The following is a 24,649-nucleotide window of genomic DNA, read 5'->3' on the forward strand; positions in this document are numbered from 1 at the left end:
GTCTTGAATGAATAAATAAATAAATAAATAAATAAATAAATAAATACGGCCCCCTCGGTTTGTGGAGGCCCTTCTGCCTGTAGCCGTTCATTTGGTCATGTCACCAGCAGTCCACAGCCCAAAGCCTTCTCCAGGTGATTTACTGATCTTTCAGCCTCGCGCTTCGAGCCATTTACTTCAAAACCGCAGCCATATTTCACCGCCAATGTGCGGGCGTTTACACCAAATCCCCAACAACCTTCACAGGGAAACATTCGAACGAGGACACAAGAAACGCCGCCATTCAGCCTGACTGACCGACTGACCGGCCTCTGTGTTAACACCGGCCTTCACAGCGAAGCCCAGGTTGATGCGAAAGTCCCTGATTTCTTCACATTAACGTCACTCATGGCTGTGTCTGGTGTGCCCACCACCTCACAGCCCTTCAGTCTGAGACACCTGAACATCTCAACTTCACTTTCACACTGAAACGCCTGATTCGTTATTAATCTGTAGCTGCCGGTTTATTCCAGCTATAGATCAGAGGACGACACGCTCCGTGACCTGTTCTCTGATCGTCATTTTCCTCGTGTGTGTGTGTGTGTGTGTGTGTGTGTGTGTGTGTGTGTTGGGGGACTGCGCTGCTGTTGGGTACTCTTGCTTTGGGAGTGCTAGCACAGCTAGCAACGTACGTCAGCCATGAGACAGGGGAGTGGGGGAGAAAGGGAGGGGAGGGATGGAGGGAGAGAAAGGAGGGGGCGAAATAGCGCAGCACTTCACCCTCGCCTTTTAACAAATCAAGCTCTTCAGCATATCCTCTTTTTTTTCGTATTTCCAAGAAAACATCACGCACGGAGACCCTCCTCCACCCCCCACCCACCCCAATACAGCGCTTAGCGCGGGGAGACGGGTTTGTTTCACAGGGTTTGTTTCTCCGCAGCCTGGGAGAACCCCGACTCTCCTCCCGCCCTGACCACCACACACACACACACACACACACACACACACACACACACACACACGCACACACACACACGCACACACACACACGCGCGGACTTCAGGAGAGAGAGGGAGAGTGTGAGAGGGAGAGAGGGAGATGCTGAGCCGCTTGAGAGGCAAGTAACGCTGGGATTTCCCGCTGCATCTCGCTGAGGACTCGGCCCTTTGCCTTTCTGGGGAGGAGATGGAGGGACTGAGCCCATAGCAGGTCGATCAGACGAGGTACATATCTCAGCCGTGTGCGTGTGTGTGCGTGTGTGTGTGATGTCTGTCAGCGTCTCGCGGAATTACACATACAAACTAGTAAACAGGAGCTTCGAGCGCGAGGCTGTAATGCGATTAGGACGCGTGCTGGACCTTAATGAACCTGTCCGCGTGATGGGTCAGCGGTGGGCAGGAAGACGGAGGAGCCAGAGAGACAGACAGATGTCTGAGCTGAAGGCCTGGTCAGCCCCCTAGACAGTTACTTGCTGTTTACAGTGTTTACTGGGTTAAATGAATAATTAAGACCTGAGTGACTCTTAATATGAACGACTGATCTTAACACGCCTTAACAGCCGAATGTGGGAGCTGATCCACACGGCGGAGAGGAAAGCTATTCTATCACAAGGTGCATGATCGCTGGCTGGGCCTCGACCCGAAAGCTCTGTAGAACGACAACCGTGAAACTGGGGATTATTGCTTTATTTCATTTGAATCTAGTGTAACTGAATGTAATTCCTTTATCAGGCTGCTTGGAGCTTGATTGTCGTGACCAAGCCAACACTTTTGGGTCATTAGCACAGGCTGTGCTACGCTGGTTCAATAAGAATTTAGTTCATTTTTTTTAAAGAAATAGCACTAAATGTTAAAAAAAAAAACATGCCTCTTCGTTCACTCGTTGTATTTATAATTAAAAAGACAAAGTTATTAACATACACAAGTCGAGTCTTAATTAAAACTTAAAAAGGCAACGATGCTTTTTGAGATGTTGAACTTATTATGACCAATATTATTTTACCAGTTTAAATGTACACAATTCTCTGAACACAGACAAAAAAAATAAAAAAATCAAAACTACAGAAAATATAACGACCAAATTGACACAACACCAAATAACTAAAAAGATTATATGTGCACTCTTTTCATCACATTGTGGCTAATAACACTAATACTATTAAAACTATAACACTAATATATTAGTATTATTATTTCAGTTTGAAGGTGAAGGTCTACAACTATTTGATTAAAATGAATGTTATATTCTACCTGCAGGAGATGGCTGTCCTGCTGATCACTAATCAGGGTTGGTTTAAAGTGTCAGATATTTTACCCACAGCTATAATTTTTAGGGAGGCACTGATATAGGAATTGTTGGCCGATGCCGATATCCAATATCGCTTATGTACATATCTGCTGATGCTGATACATAAACATTTATAAATATGTAGGGCCACATCTACCTGGACTAGAGTGTATTATTCATAAAGCTTTAATATAAGAGGATGTAATAAGGATGTAATAAAATGAATCAAGTGCTGATATTTTAACACAGCAGACCAGCATCATCTAAACATTCTGCTCTACTAGAGTACGATAAACACATCATCGATTACACATTTGAAATATCATCCAAATATATACATATTTTCTTTTTCAATGAATCTCTGCCAGTCCCGATACGATTCCTGCATCATCACGCACCCCTAATATATTTAAGCATTCCTGCTAAACCTACTAAACATGAAATTGGAAGTGTATGATACATTTGTACCATTTTGTAGCCCATATGCATGGAGAATGAAGCATGCTGGATTCCAAAGCAGGGCCATTACTCTATGATATGAGGTGGACAACAGCATGTGGTGCCCACGCAGTCGTATGGGTACACCAGTGGCTGGCAAAGCATCCAACAGTAGATCTGCTTACTCACACTGGATGGGAACTTTGATGTTTGCTCATTTTGGGACAATACTCTTGAGCAAAAAGCACACCATATGGCACAAAAAGCTACAGTACAAAATGGCAGGCCAGATGGAAATTTATGAGAGCTGTCTTAATAACATGCATCATACCTGTATATCTCAGCCAAAGCCAAGACCTGGGGAGAGAGCCTCAAACCGCCTGAAATTCCTCCACTGTTCCTGTCAAACACAAACACAGTTGAGTCCAGTTTTCCAAGCTGAAAACCTGAGTGGGTGAACTCTACCAGCAAGAAAGCAAGACCCAAAAGATGTCCACAGTCGAATACTTTGATCACCTCAGAGAAAGAGGTGCATGGAAGGCCATTGTTCAGCATTTTGGACTATAGGGAACTGGAAATAGCTCCCCAGCCCCAGTGTGCAAAGAACAGTATTTGCCAAGAATAGTTTAGCGGATTATATGTCTGGAGTGACAGAGATATAAACACAGCTCTCGCTCACTGAGCTTAGTTAAACAGAGTAAGTGAAAGGCACATTTTAGACTGGAAAAGTCAACGGCTGACTTGCTGCAGCCTCACTGTGGCTGTCAGGCCTTATCTTTATTAGCCTTTGCAAATCTCTGCCCAAGTTTACATGGAATCCTGCTCCTCTCCTTTTATCTGAAGGGGGTGTACTCACACTGTTTACAGGTGTGAGATTAGAGGGAAATTGGGCAAGGGTCTTCACCACGGCAGCAGTTGGGTTTCCACTGAGTGCGAATAGGAACCACCAGAGCAAAAGCAACTCAGCACAGCGCGGCGCGGCGTCCTCATAAGCCGTACCTTTCCATTTAGTGTTTGCGTGGGAGCAGCGAGGGGTCGTGAGAGAGGGGCTCAGATGGTGACCTCCTTTAATGGAATCGGCAGTGTTTAGCCTCCTTACATAAAACTGTGCTGTAATGTTGGAAGTGTAAATATTTAATCAAACGATACTTTAGAACAAACGGATCTTGACCTTTTCCACGAAATTGAGTGGCCAGGTCATGTTATGAAGGCGGACTTGCTTTCGAAAAATGCAAATGTTAATCACTTCTTATATTTCGTGGCCTTCATGATGTACACTGTAGAATGACATCATTACACTCCCAAGGATTAAAAGCACCACACATCTGAGGAATTTTCATTAGCCGTACATCATTAGCTCCCTTTTTAGCTCATGTATAAACAGCACCTTGATGCATATGTTCCATTCTGGAGTTCTTGAATCTCACGTACGAAAGACAAATTGGCATCTGTAAAAAAAAAAAACATCTGCAGAATCACCTGGTTGAAAAAGTGTTTTTTTTTTTTAAAAATCGAAACTGTTTAATTTGAGCCCACAGATGAACTGCATATGTCAGGAGTGTGATCCTTTTTAATGCACAGCTGAATGGTAAAGCTGAGAGGAAAAATAGCAATTGTGCTTTAACTTGAATTATTTCCTAAGGTTAACATATTTCAAATGAAATTACCTTAAGCATTAAGCAAACAGTCATTCCAAAGTTTAGCATATGTGACACCTTTTAAATACTAGAAAGTCATTTTTTTAACATTCCAGTATGTGTCCCCTTTATTTAATTAAAAATCGCTATGTAAAAAATAAATATTACATTATTTAGGTTAAAAGTTAAAAATAAATAAATTGCCACAGTAAATATGGTCTTTCAGTGTAGTAAGATATAATGTTTTAGGGGTCAGTCACTTTAAAAAAAAAAAGAGGTGAATGAAAAAAAATTGTTAAAGACCCCAGTGTCTCTTTACTTTCATATATGTTAATAGAAGATATATTTCTCCACACACTCTCATTACATAGTCGGTAAACATAAGACCAGACGTTTGAGTTTTTAGCAGGTTAAAAGAATAAAAATAAAATATCATTATGATTATATATATATATATATATATATATATACATATATATATATATATGTATATATATTTATTTTATTTATTTATTTATTTTTTAAAGTTATGTTAATAATAATGTTAATTGTGATACAGTATTACGTTACTAGACAAATAATCAGACCTGCTAGATATAATATTGATAAATAATAATAATAATTAATAATCATTAGTAATTCTTATTTAGCTGCTATTCCAACGAACAAAGGTGAATTCCTGTTTATGATAGATTAAAAATATGGTGGTAAAATTTAACCTCTTTAATGGACTCACTGGCAAGTCTTGACTATTTGTCCATGCGTTTGTAACTACATCGTTACACTGTAGTTACTGTGTAATAAACCTTGAAATTAACAACTGAATAATAAGCCTAGTGTTTAAGGAGCCTCTTATTAAAACAGATTGTTTGATTCTTTGTTTGTCTATTTTGTTTTATCTTTTAATTTTGCAGAGATGCTTCAGGAGAAGGCCTCAGCTGTGGCTGATGAAGGCGTGACTGTGGCCCAGTCTGGTGGGCTTCCTGAGCTTGCTGCTGACTCCTCACATCTGGGTCTGCCTGCAACTCCCAACATCCCCCACAACAATGAAGTTGACCAGGTAACCAATGGGAACCGTTCTGTCCCTCTGACACTCTTTATATGAGACAGAACCTCCTTCTGGTATTATTTTGATGAGAGTGAGCAATAGCTATGGTTGTGTTGTTTCATTTTCGTAATAAAATTTTCGATCAATCAGCTAGGATATCAAAATAAATCGTGGTAAGACATCAGCATGAGATTAAGCAGAATTTTTAAAAGTGAAATGACCTGAATATGGCAGACGTCCTCTGAGCTCTTTTAATAATCAACACTCTGTCTCTTGTCCTGCAGAATATAGAGAACATCAAAGTGGTTCTTCATGAGCGGGAACTGTGGAAGAAGTTCCACGAGGCAGGAACAGAGATGATCATCACTAAAGCAGGCAGGTGGGTGGATTTTATCCTTTGGTGAAGTTCTGAAAAGAGAAGCAAATTAAATATCTGTGGGCAACAATGAACATAAAAACGACACCGCTTACAGTGTTTATAAAGCTCGATTATACAAAGGTAAAGCGAGTCTAAATTCCTGTGTCCATGAATGTTTAATTGGAAACACAAATGGCTGCCCTGTTTGTTAGATTTAATGCACCCCCTGGATTAGGAGCAGGACCCTGGACATTAAGCAGAGAGCGAGTCAATGCTTTCTACCAGTCGTAGCCTGCCGTTTCTCAAGGTTTCTCTGCGGAAAATGCAAAAGGTCACCACAATTTTTCTTTAATGCTGTAACATTGTGAGCAATGGGCTTCTCCTTGTCCAGCTGATAAAGTGCGCAAAGAATCCTTAAAGTCTTTGAAGAGCTAAGCACTGCGCCGTCACACACACATGCAGCTGCACGGAGCAAGCAAGGCTGTCTTCTCTGGCAACCTTTTCACAACAGATGGGCATGTTTCATTTACACAGTTTAGCATGTAACTGAACACCAGCCTCTGTTTAAGATACTCACTATGTTAGTCTTACAATGAAGAAAGACAAGCCATTTGCTAAGGCATTTAAAAAAATATTTTTTTAAGAGAATTTGGTCATTGGTCAACTGTAAATTTCGACAGAAATCACCAACTCACCTCTGTAGCGACTCTTATTACGTGAAATGGAGGACAATTTCATGCAGCTGTTCTCATCACAGCGATATGTTACTCAAGGCGTTGAGCTGGATCTGCACTGTGTATTCTTTTGCTTCACTGGCTCATGGTAGTCCTGCATAGTAACAAAAAATAAATAGTATTGTTAAACAGCAGAGGGGATTGTAGCAGCGGAATATGGAGTATATAGCCATGGGTGATGTACAGCTTAGTGAAAATATAAAGCCTCGCAGGCTTCAGTTCTAGTTTAATGAAACCTTTTGTTAAAAAAACATGTAATCTAAACCTGATAGGCAATGGTAATAACAGTAATAACAGTATGCGACTATTTGGTTTTTAAACCATATTACCTTTTTACCAAATTTACAATAAAGTTTGTAAAAAGCGACTGTTGGTTGAAGTCACTCAAGCTAAATATATTTCAGTATTTGAGTGTTGTCTGAATGCATAACTAAACATTGCTTTCAGTCTCCAGGAGCAGTATCTTTAAGTCATTTTTGCAATTTTGTCCTGGTTAAAAAAAAATGAAATAAAAGTTTTTTTTTTCTTTAAATTAAAATGATAACAGCAAACTCATATAACGAGCTCCTATGACTGTATGTATGTATATGTGTGTATGTGTATATATATATATATATATATATATATATATATATATATATATATATATGTGTGTGTGTGTGTGTGTGTGTGTGTGTGTGTGTGTGTGTGTGTGTGTGTGTGTGTGTGTGCATTTGTTTTTTTGTTTTTTTTTCTTTGCATTGCATTGTATTGTATAACAGTATTTCAATATAATATATTTTCATTCAACAGGTTTTATTTTTTTTACAAAAAGCATTGAGGCTATACTGGAATTAGTTACTGCATAGGCTACTTAGTTAATATAACTCCTACTATTATCTAACACTGTATATAATATTTAGCAATAATATCTCAGGCCCACTGACTGTGCAGTGAAAGTGGGTCACAGAGACTAGCTGTGCGTCAGTCAGAGAGAGTGCAGCCTGCACCCTTAGGCTCAGGCTGGGCATTCTGTAAAGCTGAACTCTGGAAGAACTCCTCAGAGTCATCATGAGTGGCTTGTTATTGTGTGAGCAGTGAGCATGTCCAAGGCCCGGCCGCGTTCTTGCCTATTGAGAGTGAGAGCAGCCGGCCGGTGCTAGCAGTTTCTTTGTACACAGCCCGTCAGCAAGCGCGTCGGTGGTGGTGATGAGGGGAGAGCAGCGCCCTGGATCAGCGGCGTCTCCCAGGCCCCAGAGGGCCCCCCCCTGCTCCATCATCCCACTCCTTTTGATCTCAGCCCCGCTGCCGCTTCCTACAGACAGGATGGATCATTGGCAGGGCAGGCGTGCGAGAGTGAGAGAGAAAGACAGAGACAGAGAGCACTAAGAGAAACAGCTGGCACTCTGCGTATGCTGACACACTCCTCATTCTTCACCATCCCACACACACATCCACACAACACTGCCACCCAGCAACATTCGGTTAGGAAGGAACGCTATCCATAATAGTTCAAAATGCTTTTCAAACAGACGGTCATATTCAACATTATTTGCAAACTATACATGTAAGATCACCCAAGGCTGTCTACAGACAGCTAGCAGCATAAAAGGAGCTGTAACAATATTATATTACAATGTAGTAGAGCAGTTCTGCAGCGCTAATGCGTGACTTCATACACCAACAGAGCAGCGTCAGGGGGACTAAGCCACTGAAAGGCCCTATTAGACATGCCAAGTGATCTATTGTGCTAGCATTATGTCCTATTTGAACCTAAATGTTATGATCACATTACTTTTTCAGGGTCAATGTAGTACACATTAATTTCCTTTATTTATTTATTTTTATTAGTTTGTATGTTATTGTTCACTGTGGATGTTGCTGTGAACATTGAGGGGAGAAATTCTTTATATATAACTTATATAACTCATATATATATATATATATATATATATATATATATATATATATATATATATATATATATATATATATAATGTATATATATAAAATTATTGTATATTGTAAGTTTGCTGATAAGGTGAGCCAAAAAACAACTATGCATATTAACAATGCTTAATTACACACAGCTTTGGTAAATTGGTCTTTGTTACTAAGTGTTTATGTATGCATAATTTGTTCTCTATCATATAATATCTTTATGTATCACTAAATATGCTAGATAAACAGTGTATAAGCTCAGTAAAGAGCAATGCAGGCCATCAAAAATGGTTATGAACTAGCCACATTTATTCTATTAATAATATTCATGTGTACTTGTTAGGAAAGTAATCTACTCTTTACTCATTTTACATATTAACTACTCACCTCTTTAGTTAGGTTATTACTACTCACCTCTTTATATTTATAAATTAAGCATTTGTGAATTGGTCTCTATTGTAAACTGGTTGTAAATTGTTCTCCATCATAGTTTATTTGGAAGGGAAAAAAAAGCATGACTGAATATGCTACATAAACAGGGGCACAGTAAAGAGCACTGAGGACCACCAGATGCGGGTTGTAACCAGCTCCATTTGCTCAGTTTATACTTTTACTTCTACTCAAGCATGTTTGTGCGGAATCTACTTTTTATTCATTTAATACATTAATATTTAGTTACTACTCACCTCCTTATTAAATGCTTATATTTAGCTTTTGTACATTGGTCTCTATTACAAATTGGTTATGTATTTGCTAATTGTTTTCTATTACAATTAATTTGCATAAATATGCAGGGGCTCAGTAAGAGCAATGGGATCATCAGAGGTGGGTAGTAACTAGTTACATTTACTCAGTTAATAGTATCCATGTATATTTGTGAGTCAACTTTTTTACTTTACATAATTCTATAATCTGAAAAAGCCTGTTGCTCTCAATAAAGAACAACCAAAGGTCGTTAGTAACTAGTTGCTTTGATTAATTTACTTTGTGAGGATATATTTAGATCCCAGTTGCTTCGTTGCATTTAATTTCATTTTGTTTTGTTGGTAAATGCATGTTTACTGCTTTGTGACTGGTAACACCTCTGACTTGCGATTGCTTTAGAAAAAAAGTGCATCAAATAGAAAGCTTCAGTTCCTGTGCTCAAAAATGATGAGGGTACTGTGATGTCCTGTTTTGCTTTGATATGTTATTTAAAAATTAGATTGTAGATAAAGTTGTTTTGTGTATTAGTTTTTTTTTTTGGAAAGCTACTTTTACTTCAGTCAATGTTTGACTAAAATAATACTTTTACTAGATTATGGGCTTAGGCCACTCTACCCACTTCTGGGGGAAAGTGGGGGAGTGACCCAGCTTCAGAGCATGGCCTCATGCGGAGCTTTGTTTCTGAGGTTCCTCTAGCTTAAAGCATCTCTCTGAGAGAACCACACCCAGCGTGATACCTGTGATTGGATTCCAGATCTGCACCAAACGTAGAGCTTTACCTCGTCCAATCCCTGCTCCCCCACTGGGTATTAGAACTAATGTTATCTTGGCTGCCCTTCGCATGCCACTCTACAGCCACAGGCCTTTGAAGCTTTACTCCTACAAACGGAGCTGAGTGCTTCAGTGCTTGCGCTTTTGCAGCCATTTATTTAGAATATGGAGACAGTTATAAATGTATGACTGCTGGTTGAACTTGTTGTCAAAGGAAGCCCCAGATAAAGTGATGCTCTATGGTGGAACTTTTGAAGGCTAGTGACGAGCTAGCTATATAAACTTCTGTCCATTCTGAGCCACCATTAAAAAGCACTTAAGGTTTATATGGGCACTAGTTTCTTTTGTATCTTACTTTGACGCAGATGGGACGAAAAAGAGAGCCTTTTCTTTTTTTTCTTTTCAGGAAGAGGTCATGGAAGGTAGTTCCATTGATGTATTTTACGACCGTGTCTGCTATATTAGCATATTCTGTCTGTCATCCTGGCTTTTCTTGTATATCAGCAAAAATGCTGTTCCCACATTTCACCAAGCTGCTCTTTCAAAACCAGTCAATCCCACAAAAAACGTCTTTGCCCAAAAGAAAATTAGTCCCAGGTACAGACTTTGATTCCATATTTGGGAGTGCGTAACGTGTTCAGGGCTAGTGCTATGCTCATCAAGGGATTGTGTTGGTATGCCAGCACACTGTAAGGTAACTTTGAGATTTAGTGTGACCTTGTGTGTTTCTTACACGACTAATCTGTCCTAAAAACAGGTTGAGCTGTTATCTGCTCGCTAATCTTATGATTATCCTTCTTTAGCAAACACTTCCTCTGATGCTCTTACACATACGGTTCACTAAAAACATTTGGAGAACCTACAACAGTCTTATCCAGCACTCAGCTGTCACTGAGACACCTCGGCCTAAGACTGATTTCCATTAGGCTGTTTGGAGGGAAAATCTGTTCCAAAGAAGCTTAATAGGCAAGCACAGAACAGAACAGCTGAGATAAACCTATACGAATGCGATTAAAAGCAAATGACATCAGCAAAGGCAAATTGCTTTAACACCTGTAGTACTTTGTGCTCAAGCTCAATAACATTAGGATAAAGACACAAGCGTGTCCACAAAAAGAACAGCGTACTAAAAAGACTGATTCCTGAGAGAACACTACCAGAGACAAGAAGACTTTTGAGTCATGAGAAGATATCCAAATAAAGAAAAATAACAACAAAGGTTCCTAAAAGGTTTTTCCCAGTTCTAAGACAAAAAACTTCAATGGTTATGGGACCTTTAAATTATGAGCAGGTTCTTTAAACTAAGAAGATACTTCACACTTGCACATCTCATTTACAACCTACTGCTGGTTGATACTGTTGCAATACGCAAAAGTTTGGGCTCCTCTGGTCAAAGTATGTTTTGTTGATTTTTTTAAAGCCTAAATAAGTACACATCCTCTACAGGGTTTCTGCACATTGAAATGCACAATTACTGTTTATTTGCTGAATGCAGTATATTGGCAAAGAAAAAACAAAATGTGACCTATCTAAAAGTTATGGCAATTTTCATATTGTCTGTTTTATTGTAAACTTATTTTCACTCTGAAAATAAACAAAACATGCAATTTTACATGAGGGTCTTCAAATTTTTGCAAATGATTATATCATCTACACTAGTATTTTGGTGTTAATGTCATACAACAATTGTGTTTTTTTATTTTTTGTGATATTGACAGACAACTAAACTTTAATTGCAGTATATGCAGTATATGGGTGCATTATTGTTTTGGGAAAGAAAAGAAAAGTATATAAAAGTTAAGTTAAGTGATACTTTTTTGATCCCACAACCGGGGAAATTCCGCCTCCGCATTTAACCCATCCGTGAAGTGAAACACCACATACACACTAGGGGGCAGTGAGCACACTTGCCCAGAGCGGTGGGTAGCCCTATCCACGGCGCCCGGGGAGCAGTTGGCAGTTAGGTGTCTTGTTCAAGGACACTTCAGTCATGGCCCTGTCGGCCCTGGGGATCGAACCGGCAACCTTTCCGGTCACAGGGCCAGATCCCTAACCAGCCCACGACATTGATGGTTGTTATACTTTCACTATAAAGCCACCAGATAAACAAAGAACTGGGGAAGTAGTGAAAGAGACCAAATATATATAGAGGTAAATATATATTACATTTGCTTTATAGAAAGTTGTTTTCTGTCTGGTTAACATTTACAGTATTGTGTAAGACTCCCTTTGGTGTAATTTTAAGAGAAGAAAACAGAACAAAACAATTTCTAATTGAAACAAGCTATATCAGGGTTTAAAGACATTATTTTAACATGAGTACCAGCACTAAGGAAGCTCTCACTTTATTAATGATATTTTATATAAACATGATATATACACATACAGACATTATATATATATATATATATATATATATATATATATATATATACACATACACACACACACACACACACACACACACAACTGTGCAAAAGTCACCAAAGACACATTTTCAAAATCTATTTGTATCTATATGTATAGTATGTATTTTTTCCTGAGAATACTGTTAATATTTGAATAACAAAATGTATAGAATATTAATAATTATAATAATAATTATAATATTAATATATATAATAGTGATTTTCTGGATGTGAGGACGTGAGCATGTTTGTTTAACCATTTTCAAACCTCTCCTCGAGGAAGCCCAGTATTATATGTAATTAAAAAGCAACTCCTGGTTTGACCAATCAGTGCTTCAGTAAATTGAGCTCATGATGTAATTGATGATATTAACCGTCTCTGTGGTGGCTGTGAAGGTGTCAAGGAAAAATATGGACCCAAGAAATTCTTGTTACTTTTTATTGTTTCTATGTTTATGTTTAATTATGAATATGACTTTATTCTAATGTATATTGTGATAAACTCACTGCTGAGATAAACTGTATATATATATATATATATATATATATATATATATATATATATATATATAAATCACATTGAATTTTGTCAATAGCTGCCAGAACTGAAAGGTTCTTTTAACACCTTCTTGGCACCTATTAGGACCTTAGTATTCATGTTTTTGGCTTTGTTAACAGTGCAGAAATGATTCTTATATGTCTCATAACTCTGAAAGGTATAAACAGAAACAGTTATGATGTGTACTCTTTTGCTGTCTGTAGGCGCATGTTCCCCAGCTACAAGGTAAAAGTCACAGGGATGAATCCAAAAACCAAGTACATCCTCTTAATTGACATTGTTCCAGCTGATGACCATCGTTACAAGTTCTGCGATAATAAATGGTAAGTTGAGGATCATTGCTGCGTTACTGGTGTATCCTTATTCAGAACATTTTCTCTAAATGTTTTTATTGTCTGCTGACAGCAGATGCGACAGTCCCGGTCAATATCTAGAACAAACAACTCTTATTTGTTATTTTTGTGAGATTGCTCTTTAGAAACTTGACTGTGGGGTTTTTACTTGAACTGTATATCTGCAGGAAAACTAATGGTGTGACTGAATCAGTTCTGACTGCAGCATGTCCCTGTAGGCAACTGATTTCACAAGCTAGCTTGCATGGTGCAAAGACACAAATTAGCATGTTTTATGCTGAACTTAAGATGTCCACAATCTTATTCATGTGTTTGTCCTCTTCCCTTTGAAAGAGCCATGCATTATTTCCTCGGCTATCATTTCTGCAGTCTCTGCATGAGTACATCAGTCTACACATCTTCCTTTAGCTTGAGGCTTCATCATGAAGATTTTTTTCTTTTGACAAGTCTGGTTTCTGTCATATCCAATGTGCACTTAGGCTTTAATGTGGTTTCTGTCACATCCAGTGCCTGCAAATTAGCTATATTAGCTATAATGGAGTGAATCAGAGATCAGTGTAATACAACTTAAATCAAAAATGTTAGAAATTCAAAGCTCAATCTAAGTTCAATCTGGGTTTATCTGGAATGAAACACTCATTAAAAGACATTGATTAGCATACATCTCTATCGCTAAACCACATAATGCTAGCTGTGGCTGCACAGCGTTATTAGCACACAGTTAATTATTGCAAGTAACTGGCAGGCGACCTGTCAAAACCAATGGGCTAAAAACAGCTGGGTGATACATGTTGTCCTCTGTATGACCCTGTGCCTCTGGCAGTGCCACATCAGCCTATAACATGTAACTACGATTGTCCCTATGAATGTCTAAAGCTGGCTGCATCTAGTACACTCCAAAACAAAACAAGGCTTTGCCATTGAAAGACTCAAAAAAGTGCACATTTCTTCAAGAAAGCCAACTATTAAAGACCATTTTTTAAGATCTGTGGGATGGGCCAGGATTTCAGCTTTTGCCAGCGTTGGTTCTGGATTTCCTCAGCGACACCTTGGGGGCACATAATTAGCAGTGATGTTATGGTCAAAGCAGCCATGCCAAGTCTTAGAGAATTATTCCCATAATGCCATGGACATAAGCACTAATGCTGCGTATCTGTCATGACTGCACAGATGTTCTGCATGGCACGCAACCTTTCAGCAGCCTACAGTATTTGCATGACACTGAAAAACAGCCTTCACTTTAGCAGTAGCACAGTTGTGACATGACAGCATAAGATCCCTTAAAGCAAACTGTAAGTGTTGCTGGACTTAAGCTGCTTTGTCGAAAGCACTGTTAACATTTTTTTTTCTATAGGATGGTGGCTGGAAAAGCAGAGCCAGCCATGCCTGGACGGCTCTACGTCCACCCCGACTCTCCTGCAACGGGAGCTCACTGGATGAGGCAGTTGGTCTCGTTTCAGAAACTGAAACTAACAAACAACCATCTGGACCCCTTTGGGCATGTAAGTGATGTTAAAAGGGTTTGTTATGCACATTAAAGCTAATCAAATAAGAATTTTTGAGAAGATACATTTACATCCTTTAGCTTGCAGTTATAACGTAGTGTATTAGCTATTATAAGACTTTCATCTGAATGCAATAACAATTGCATATTTAATAACTTAATGAGTTATGCAGTAAATTATACTTACATTCTGTATTGACAGCTTCTTATCTGCACTTCTGATTCTTTCTGTTGGCTTCAATGTCAGGTCTTTTTTCACTTACAAACATATAGAATCATTCAAAGTTTCAGGCAGAGTTTTTCAGTTTGTTTTAATGTGCCACAAGTGAGAAATAATTAGCCCTGGATAAGCAGGGGAGAACAGCTGTGGTAATGCATGATGGAGAATTGATATGCTATTAATTATGCCATCTAAAGTAATTGCATTGTTTGGACATCAAAGTTTGCAAATGATCAGCACCAATCAATAACTTACCCCGGCACTCCTCCTGCCTCCCAGTTGTGCAGCAACGTCTACATATTTTTCATTTGTGTTTTGTTAACAAATATTGTGAGAATACAGAATCGTGAACCCAGTATTGTGAATCTAACTGAATTGTGGCTAAGTGTATCATCACACCTCTGCACTATGCTTTTGTCTTGATGGAGTGGCTGGTTTAAGACATAACAATCACAGGCTAACAGACTCTGATTAGTAGTAATACATATTTGGTGTGGATTACAATAAACTACTGAAATCTGGCCAGTCATGTTAATCAGTCATACTAAATCACATACACAATGTGCCTCCACAGTGGTTTGTCACAGTGTACAGTCAGCAGCCTGCCCTCAAGTAAAGCGTGGCAGCTTCAAATGACTTTTTCATCAGCTGGGCACTCAATCGTCAAGAATTATAGTGTTCTAAATAGGGCTATTCATATTGTGAGCTTAATTAAATATAAAAATGAAGGCAACTGTGGTCTTTTAGATGTACCCAATCAACACAACAGATGGAAACTTTAGACTAACACAAGCCTTATGTAAAAAATGTTTTTACATGACCATTTTCCATTCTCTTAGAATTAAACAGGCTGATTTGTTACTGTGCCTTTAAGAATGAGCTCAGTCCTGAAAAGAATCTTTATGACTTCAGTATAAATGGGTGGAGCTAAACTGCTCCATTCTGAATAGGCGGATATATAGAAATGTGGTTACATCACAGAAAAAAATAATTAAAAACAAATTGTTTTTGCTGCTTATTTTCGATGTATGGAATTTATGAAACTTTAACCGTGTGCATTTTACATCAAGCACTTTGATTTAAGTTTTTCATGATACAGGCCCTTCAAAATACACTATTTTTTGTACATGAGAAGTGCAATTTCAAAGAAAGTTTTAAGACTTAAGGAACATCCACATAATATAAAGGTTGTATACATATATCTGTAACTGTATACCAGTTAAAAGCACGTCCATGCCATGAACCGCTGAAGAACCCGTATTTTTAAGAACACTGGTCTTGTTAGCATTAGTGGAATGCTGCATGAGTTTACTGCATGCAAACCTCATATACATGGGGTCATCTCCACAGTGGCTAGGAAAGAGGGGAGAGCAGAGCAGAGGTGAGGAGTCTGACCATGGCAGTGCTGCCCAGAGGGACCTTGGGATAGCTTGTCCGAAGCCATCGCGTCAGATGCGAGCTCATTAGGTTCATAACCTGTCGGATCCACACAGGGTCGGCCTGTCAGGATTAGTTGAGCGCCTGGGAAGTGATAAGGGCGAGTAATGAGGCCAGTGAGAGGCTGCTAAGCTCCACTGACGCCCACACCAGCAGGGATACTGCGGCTAGCCGAGAGCTTCTCACACCGAGCGCCACTGCAGTCTGACTAGTGCACGGTACACACTCAAAAGAGGCCACCCCATACTCGCAGCAGGACTCTGCTACGAACAAACCAGTGTTAAACACAGGCGCCAGTGCTTTGAGCAATTACAGCACGCCTTTACTGTCACATGACTAAACACAGGTGAGTTCTCACATACTAACCGCATGTTCTGTGCCAACAAAACTGTACTACATTCAAAAGAATAAACAGCACACAAACACACACTACACCACCATATCACTATATGGCAACAAACGCATGTAAGTTTTGGTGCCCCTGAAAACACTTATATTTGCTATTCTATTTGCTAAATTTAACATATTATATATGTTATATATATATATATTTGGGGGGGGGGGGGGCAAAATAAAAAAGTGGTCTGTATTATTAAGCATTTTAAGAAGGCCTCACAGACATTTCTTTAAGAAAGAAAGAAAATAAATAATAAACATATACTATAGTTTACTACTTACAGGAATTTCTGTAAAGTTTTTGGACTACATCTGATTTTTACTTGAAATACATGTCATTATGGATATTAAATGTATAAGTTTATGTGGTTATTTACAGCTCTATTCACAATTCTGGACACATTTATAATTATGTTCTAATTATAATATATATTATATTTTATTGTATTTTTTTTACAGCTTCATACGTATTATTTGTAATTGCGTCCTCCTAATTCTAAACTTTTGAGCTGTATATATTACTGAGTGATTTTTTGAATGAAGTGGTCAATTTTATTCAAGCATATTGAGTGCATCAGTACCTTGGAGGTATAGGTCAAGGTCTACAGCAGACAGTATTACATGACTGATTGTCTTTAAAGAAGCATATCAGTGTTAAAAATAGTATCAGCGATCACACAACTGGGACTGTTGGGCAGATGACAGTGGATACACCACACCATATGCTATTTACATAACCATTGTGGACATAAAGGAAGGTTCCATTTCAATGCTGTGTGAAACCACATGGTACAGTTTCTGCTCCCTAAAAAAGAAGCCCTAACCCACAAGTCAGTGTTTAGTGTGTCCATTGATCAGAGCTGTTTGATCAATATACTTAGACAGCACACAGATCTGTGGCTGCATCACAGCTCATATCACTTGGTATTATATTAAGATGCCAGTTGTTCAACCAAAGGTCACATGTGTCTGCATTGACCAATGAAGCGCTCAAACCATTCATTGGGCTATAGTTACTGTCTTGCTTTGCAGGGGTGAGTGGGTGGGAGGTGGTCCAGGCTGAAGCTTGAACTGAGGTTGCCCTCTATGCACTAGAGTTCCTAACTTCTCTGAAGAGATGGGCAGAGGAGAATAGAGAGGTTGAAGGAGACTGCATGGTGAAAGGAAAGGCCTTGACACTCATTGGCCCTGACAGAGCTGCGCTGGGGATGACCCCGACCTAACGCTCCGCTGAGCACCCAACAAACGACCCCTCTGAGCAGGCTGGTGCCAGAGTGTCCTACCATCTCCCACATACAAACACACACGCGAGGATCTAATTGGATTACTTACAATGCAGCACAGTGCAAAACATGCCAGAAATATATTTCTTTGTATGGGAATTGTGGGCTGATGCTGATATGCAATATTTTTTATGTACATATCTGCCAATGCCGATAGATAAGCATTTAAAAATGCAGACATTGGGGCTACATCTACCTGGGTTGACATTATAGAGAAATATAATATTTATTACTATAGACAAATGCAGTGAAATGAATAAAATGGAGATATTTTAGCACAGGAGCACAGCATCAACTAAATGTTCTTCCATAATACAATTAATACAACATTAAATATCAGTTTAAAATATCACTCAAATCTAATCTGTCCAATGCTGCTAATTTATTTAAGCATTTCTGCTCAAACTGATATGATAGCAATAGCATTTTGCATCCCTCTATTTAATAGGGCTCAATAATGTAACCAATATGAATAGCAGTTTTAAAGAGCTAAAAACTACACTAATAATGAATTTTAAGAAGTTTCAACTGATAATGTCAGCTCATATAATTCAATATGGTCAAACTTTAATGGACTATAATAATTTAAACTAAACAAGGCTTTTGAATTACTGATGTGATTGTGTCAGTTCTCAGCTATGAATTGTCAATTATGATTGTTATTTACTAAACTCAATTATAATATACAGTTGCATGCAAAAGTTTAAAGTTTAAAGTTTAAGGCACTTGTCACATTACATGTTTTGTTTTGTCAGTGCTCAAACCTTTGCATATCTGTGTAAATAAAGCACCATGGGAGTGGAGAACTTTCATCAGTTTTCATCATAATAAGTTCCTTATATGATATTTAAATGTTTTGTTATTTTACATTTGATGGTGTTTAGTGTTAAAACAAAATGGTCTAATCAGACCATCTTCTACTGCTGTAGCAGAACTGAGCAAGTGGTGACTGTCAGCTTAGCAGTCTTCATGAAAGCCAGCACAGTAGCATTAAACCGTTAAAATTTCTGAACTGAAAGGTTTCCTCATAACAGCCGTGTCTGTCTGTTAAAAAAACAAAACAAGCTATTAAACATTGGTGCTTTAATGTTTGAATTTTTCCCCACCACATTTGGCAAAACCTAATTATCAGTCAATATTATCAGTCAACTGATATATCAGACTGTACATTATTTATGTCACTCAACCTGCTAGTCACTGATGAGACCTGACTTTCATGATAGTTTTAAACCAGGATAAACTTGTATCCTGATGTAAGGAAGCAAATATGATACACATTTGACAGTGGATATAAAGGCAAACGGCTTCAGTCTTTTACGGGAGTACCAGCATGTAAAGACATTAATATAATATCGCCATAATATTATATTAATGGCTTAAATAATCATACACTAAAGTATTATAAAATGACTGTTTTTTTTCCCTGGTCTGCACATCTAGTCATGGAGTCTACAGAAATGAATGCTGTCTCTTCTCTTCTGGCTATCTGACGCAGATGTCTGACACAGCAGTGTATTCCTCTACACAGATCATCCTGAACTCCATGCACAAATACCAGCCCAGGCTGCACATCGTAAAAGCAGATGAGAACAACGCTTTTGGCTCCAAGAACACTGCTTACTGCACCCATGTGTTCCATGAGACCGCATTTATCTCTGTGACATCCTACCAGAACCATAAGGTAATACTAGGTCATACTCTAATGCTGTACCATGTGCAGAACTGCATGTTTTATGGATGAAAGCACAAGGTTCAAGTTTAATTGGTTTAATGCATCTAAAGAAAATCATATCATTAGCCTTTTCTTCTTTGCAGATAACACAGTTAAAGATTGAGAACAATCCATTTGCCAAAGGTTTTCGTGGTAGTGATGAGGGAGATCTGCGTGTGTCCAGACTCCAAGGGTAGGTACAGTAAAACAACCTACGCCCACATGGGGAAAAAAAAAAGTACCAGTTCGTCAAATTTAGCAAGAACTAAAAATACACACAGTATGATTGAGAAGTTTCAGGCACCAAAGAACATTGATAAAAACAAGAAAATCAAGATGAATAACTTCTCAATTTCATCTGTCCATCTATCTATCTATGTATCTAGGAAAGACTACCCAGTGATCTCCAAGAACATGGTACGGCAGCGGCTCATCTCTTCACACCCTCATCTGTCTGGAAAGTTAGGTGCAGGGGTACTGAGTGGTCACCCACAAGTCCACTCTCACTATCAGTATGACAGTGGTGTGCCCCTGCCCAGTTCAGACTCCCAGGAGCCCCTCTCTACCCCATTCCCTTCAAGCCGAGAACCCAGTCTGCTTTATCATTGCTTCAAGCACAGAGGTACTGTAACATAGTAGCTAGTACAAAGTAGGGTGGGCAATATGGCAAAAACAATAAGATATAAAACTACATGAAACTGACCTATTGTTATTTCAGTGCTTCACATACTGTCCAATAATCAAGACCCATTATGCTCTCTGAATCCATAATCAAGATAAACCCCCACAAGCTTCCACCAACTGGGTCAAATTTTAAGCGGCTACATGACAGTTTGTCAGTATTAAGAAAGTAATGACAATATGTTAAAATGTATGGTGATGTCATGCATCATAAAATCGTCATATCACCCATCCCTAGTACAAATATTGCAAGTTTTTCCATATGACTCCCAAAACTGTTTAGTCTGTTCATGTCCCTAAACTACCCATGTTGTTGCAGATAACACCAGGCACTTGGAGTTGGGTTGTAAACGGCCCTATCTTGACACAGCGCCCGCAGCTGTTTCGGAGGAGCATTATTTCCGCTCCCCTCCTTCATACGAGCCTCCTTTACTGTCCCACTCCTACTGTGGTGAGGCGCTGGGCTCGAGAGAGGCCTGTATGTACGGGGGTATGGATGGGGAGGCAGGGGCAGGAGGGGCAGTTGGTTCTGAGGAACTGCCCCCACCCTCCCTGAACTGCAACATGTGGGCTTCAGTGCAGCCGTACCCTCGCTACGGCATGCAGACTGTCGAGCCTATGCCTTACCAGCCCTTCACTGCCCATTTCACCAGCACAGCCACCGCTGCCTCTGTGGTGCCCCACCACTCGCCATCTATGCAACGGCCTCAGCCAGCACCTCCGGTTCCTGACCTTGTGTCCTTTGCTACACAGCGGGCTTTTCCACCAGCACCTTCTTCCTCGTCATCCTCTTCCTCCTCCCCATCTGGTCCCAGCTCCCGTGACAGAGGAGCCCACCCTCCTATCTATCACAGAAAGCCCGGCTCCCCTCTGCGACCTCACAGGGATTTCTCAGCCTACCCGGCCCAAAGCCCCACGTCGACAAGAGAGTCCATCTACCAGTATCAGATGGGCCTCAGCAGCATAGGTCCTCACTGGACTGACAGCTAAAAGGAGATATATAATGATGCAGTGTTGTTTAGTGTGACGTTTGTCTACTGCCTTGGAGTCATAGGGTCTCTGAGAACAGCAATGAGATTATTTGTATTTTTCTATACATCCATGATGCTAACTTGCCAAGCAAAGCCATAATGCTGTAGTAAGTGCAGAGTTTTCAAATCTATATAGCCCGTATAGCATTAAATCCCTTCAGTATGTGCCAATGTCATATTTATTTCAGTATGGTACATTTATAATTGCACTTATAATTACAGTGGATGGAACCATGGAAACGCAGTGAGCTAAATTATGTCTAGCATAATGATGCTCTAAATCTTTCAGTACTAAGAGTGTTTCAAAGCACAAATGTGTGAATGCTTATCAGTATGATGCAGAGGATCATATTGGAGTAAATGAATTGAACAAACTTTTTTTTGAGAACATTTGTTTTAGCTATTGTATGTGGATTTTCTGTGGCATTTCTGAAATGTGTGCAACTCAGTGGCTGGGGACATTTTTTTTTCTTTAATAACTGGACACATTATTGTTCAGCATCAAAGTACTAACTGAATCCAGTCCTATTCACACAGTAAAAAATTCAAAATCATTCACCTGAGGCTTACCTATAAACTGCAAAATATACTGGCTTATCCATGTCTGTGAGGCCTACATTTTTTATATAAATTTGTTTATGTATTATGGTCAGGTGATAAATACTAGAAAAATGACTATGCAAGAAATATGTCTTTAAAACATTTAACAGCACTGCTGAGTCAAGCGGAGTTAAGTCGAGTCAAGCTGTAGCAGCTGTAGAGGAATATCAAATCAGTTCGAATCTTCGGCAAACCTTGGCTCAACACTTTGTGCTGGTCCCGATATAAGCTCAAATGAGATGTCTCAGAAGGTCATTCTGGACCTGCCTGTGTCCATAAAGATTGGTCACCTCAGCCGTATGTGCTGGGAGCAGAGAAATTCAGTTGTAATACTGCCATTAGTGTTTAAAATGTTGCACTTAGTAAACTGGGACATAATAGAGGTCCCTTCCAAGCAGATGGGGGCTTAAAGAGTGATCATTAAGCCAAGAGCTGAGAAGAACAGAGAACTCTGTTGAGAAGTCCAAGACCCAAGACCCAAACGACTGAGCTGGAAAAATCCTTACAAGACTGAAAATGTAAAACAGCCTCCATAGGCAAGTAGCCATGAGGCAAACTCAAAGAGGATGGACCATAACTTGGTAAGCCTACTTTCAAAAGACAAAGGGATGTGCCAGAAATGCATATGGTGGTCTGGTAACCCACATGATCCAATTTGTGCTTTGGACTCAACATGTAACAAGTTATCTCTATACTGGGGTTCAGTTTTTTTGCACACCTGTCAAATAAACGATTCTTTTTTGTCTCCTATACAGTTCATAAAATGGCTCCTAAACATGTTTAAACACAAGTTGGTTCTGAATTGACAAATGTAAAGCAGTGACATATCTTAAGCTTGTGAAGTTCCAAAGCAAGCAGACACGAATAGGCCAAACATTATTGTACTCAATGTATTGTTCAATGGCTCTTATGTTTTCTGCTGGATGCTTAGGTCTTCTCACACTCATTAATGTCCTCACTCTAAAAACAGAACTTGAATTTACAACAGTTTCAACAAAGTTTTGAAAGAAGTGCAAGGTCATGTGTAAAACCACTATGAGTAAAACCTATGTACGTACTGGATAAAGATGTTCAAGAGGCATCTAGTCATACTTTTTCAGGAGCTTTTAACATATTAACCAGTTATCAGGGCTAAAGATAGAATTTAGCCAAACTACTGTTAGGAACACTTCATTCTGAAAGATCTATAGCTGGTCTCTTCCTTTTCAAAAGAGTATCAACTGGTCTTGAATGTTTTTTTTTTGCATGCAGCCTTTTAGCTTGTAGAAGGTTTGGCTGAGGAACAAGGTCCATGCCATTTGATATTTTGGTCAGCTATTTGGCCTAAGGTTCGATTTATAATTGCAACCGCGTTTTCTATAGTGCTGGCATTCTGCGTAGTAAACGTGGAACTTTGCACAGACTTTGTGATGGTTCTGCACTGGCCTTCAGTTACATAAAAACTGTGGTGTAGAAACTGTGTGGTGTCTATGAATGTCACGTTTAACAGACAACACTGAACGGTCACTGGATGGGTGCAGGAATTTCCTAAAATGAACCTCTAACAACACTGTACGTTTGCAGCCAATACCACAAATGACCTGACTATATTAAGATTCCATTTTCACAATAAACAAAATGCTGCCAACTTGACAGCCGACACAAATCAAGCTTGCAGTGGATAAGTTCTGGTCAGTTTGAATGAATCACTCCACGTAAACAATGTGAAAGTTTCTCTCATTCTCTTCAATCATATGTACATTAGTAATGATAGAAAAAGTTAGGGCAATGTTTTGCCACAACACTTTTCCTAAAGCCTAGACTTTCCTACACTTTTCCTAAAGACATTTAGTCCTAACAAATAAATGGCAGAACTCTTGCAAGGGATGGGACGGAGTCTGTTAAGCTGACATTACGCTGGAACTGCTGAGGAACATAACTCTAGTGAATGAGAGCATGAATAAACCATGGTACTTTTATAGTGCTTATCTAGACATGCAAAGCGTTTTACAGGGCTTCTCCTCAACCACCAATACGAAGCAGCTAACTGCCACAGCATGATACAGCAGCTTCCAAAGTGTGGCTCTTTATTCAACAAGCAAAGAACAATCTAACAGTTTAACAGTTCAAATATTTGTTACTCATACTCAAAAGAATAACTTGAGGTGAAGTGAACTTTCCATCATAGATAAATGTCAACACACAAATATCAAACACATCAAACAAGTCAGATTTTATACACGTCTTTATTGTTCTATGTAAAAATGTTTGCTGTGGTAACAGAATAAGGCATAGAATTGGTTTATTAAACAAAAAAACAAACAATAAATAAATAAATAAATAAACAAAGCTGGTTTATTTCTTAGATGTATGCAAAGAAAGTGTGTAGTATAAAAACAGAGCTCACTCTTTATTGCCCTGAGCAGGTACGAAAGTGCTGATCCTAGAGCAGAATCTGAGTGCAGAGGGAATCAACCAGATCTGAGGAAAGAGAAGAAGAGAGGTTCTGTTTCCTTATACTGCTCCAATAAGCTTTTGTGGGAGCTAAACAATCCAAGAAAGAATCTTATAAAAATGTTGATACATTACTCTGATAAAAGAGCATGAAATG

At 39.0% G+C, this 24,649-nt stretch overlaps 1 protein-coding gene across 1 annotated transcript; it reads left to right on the forward strand.

Moving 5' to 3' along the window:
* Window positions 1-1,018: 1,018 nt before the first annotated feature.
* On the forward strand, window positions 1,019-22,788 carry tbx4 (T-box transcription factor 4). Its single transcript, XM_017694759.2, has 9 exons — window positions 1,019-1,202; window positions 5,255-5,400; window positions 5,673-5,767; window positions 13,047-13,166; window positions 14,551-14,698; window positions 19,565-19,717; window positions 19,852-19,940; window positions 20,134-20,369; window positions 20,748-22,788. The coding sequence occupies exons 2-9, from the start codon at window positions 5,257-5,259 to the stop codon at window positions 21,416-21,418; spliced, it is 1,656 nt and encodes a 551-aa protein (XP_017550248.1). The 5' UTR covers window positions 1,019-1,202; window positions 5,255-5,256; the 3' UTR covers window positions 21,419-22,788.
* Window positions 22,789-24,649: the final 1,861 nt, after the last annotated feature.

This window comes from Pygocentrus nattereri, chromosome 17, assembly GCF_015220715.1.
Source record: "Pygocentrus nattereri isolate fPygNat1 chromosome 17, fPygNat1.pri, whole genome shotgun sequence".
Lineage (NCBI taxonomy): Eukaryota > Metazoa > Chordata > Actinopteri > Characiformes > Serrasalmidae > Pygocentrus > Pygocentrus nattereri.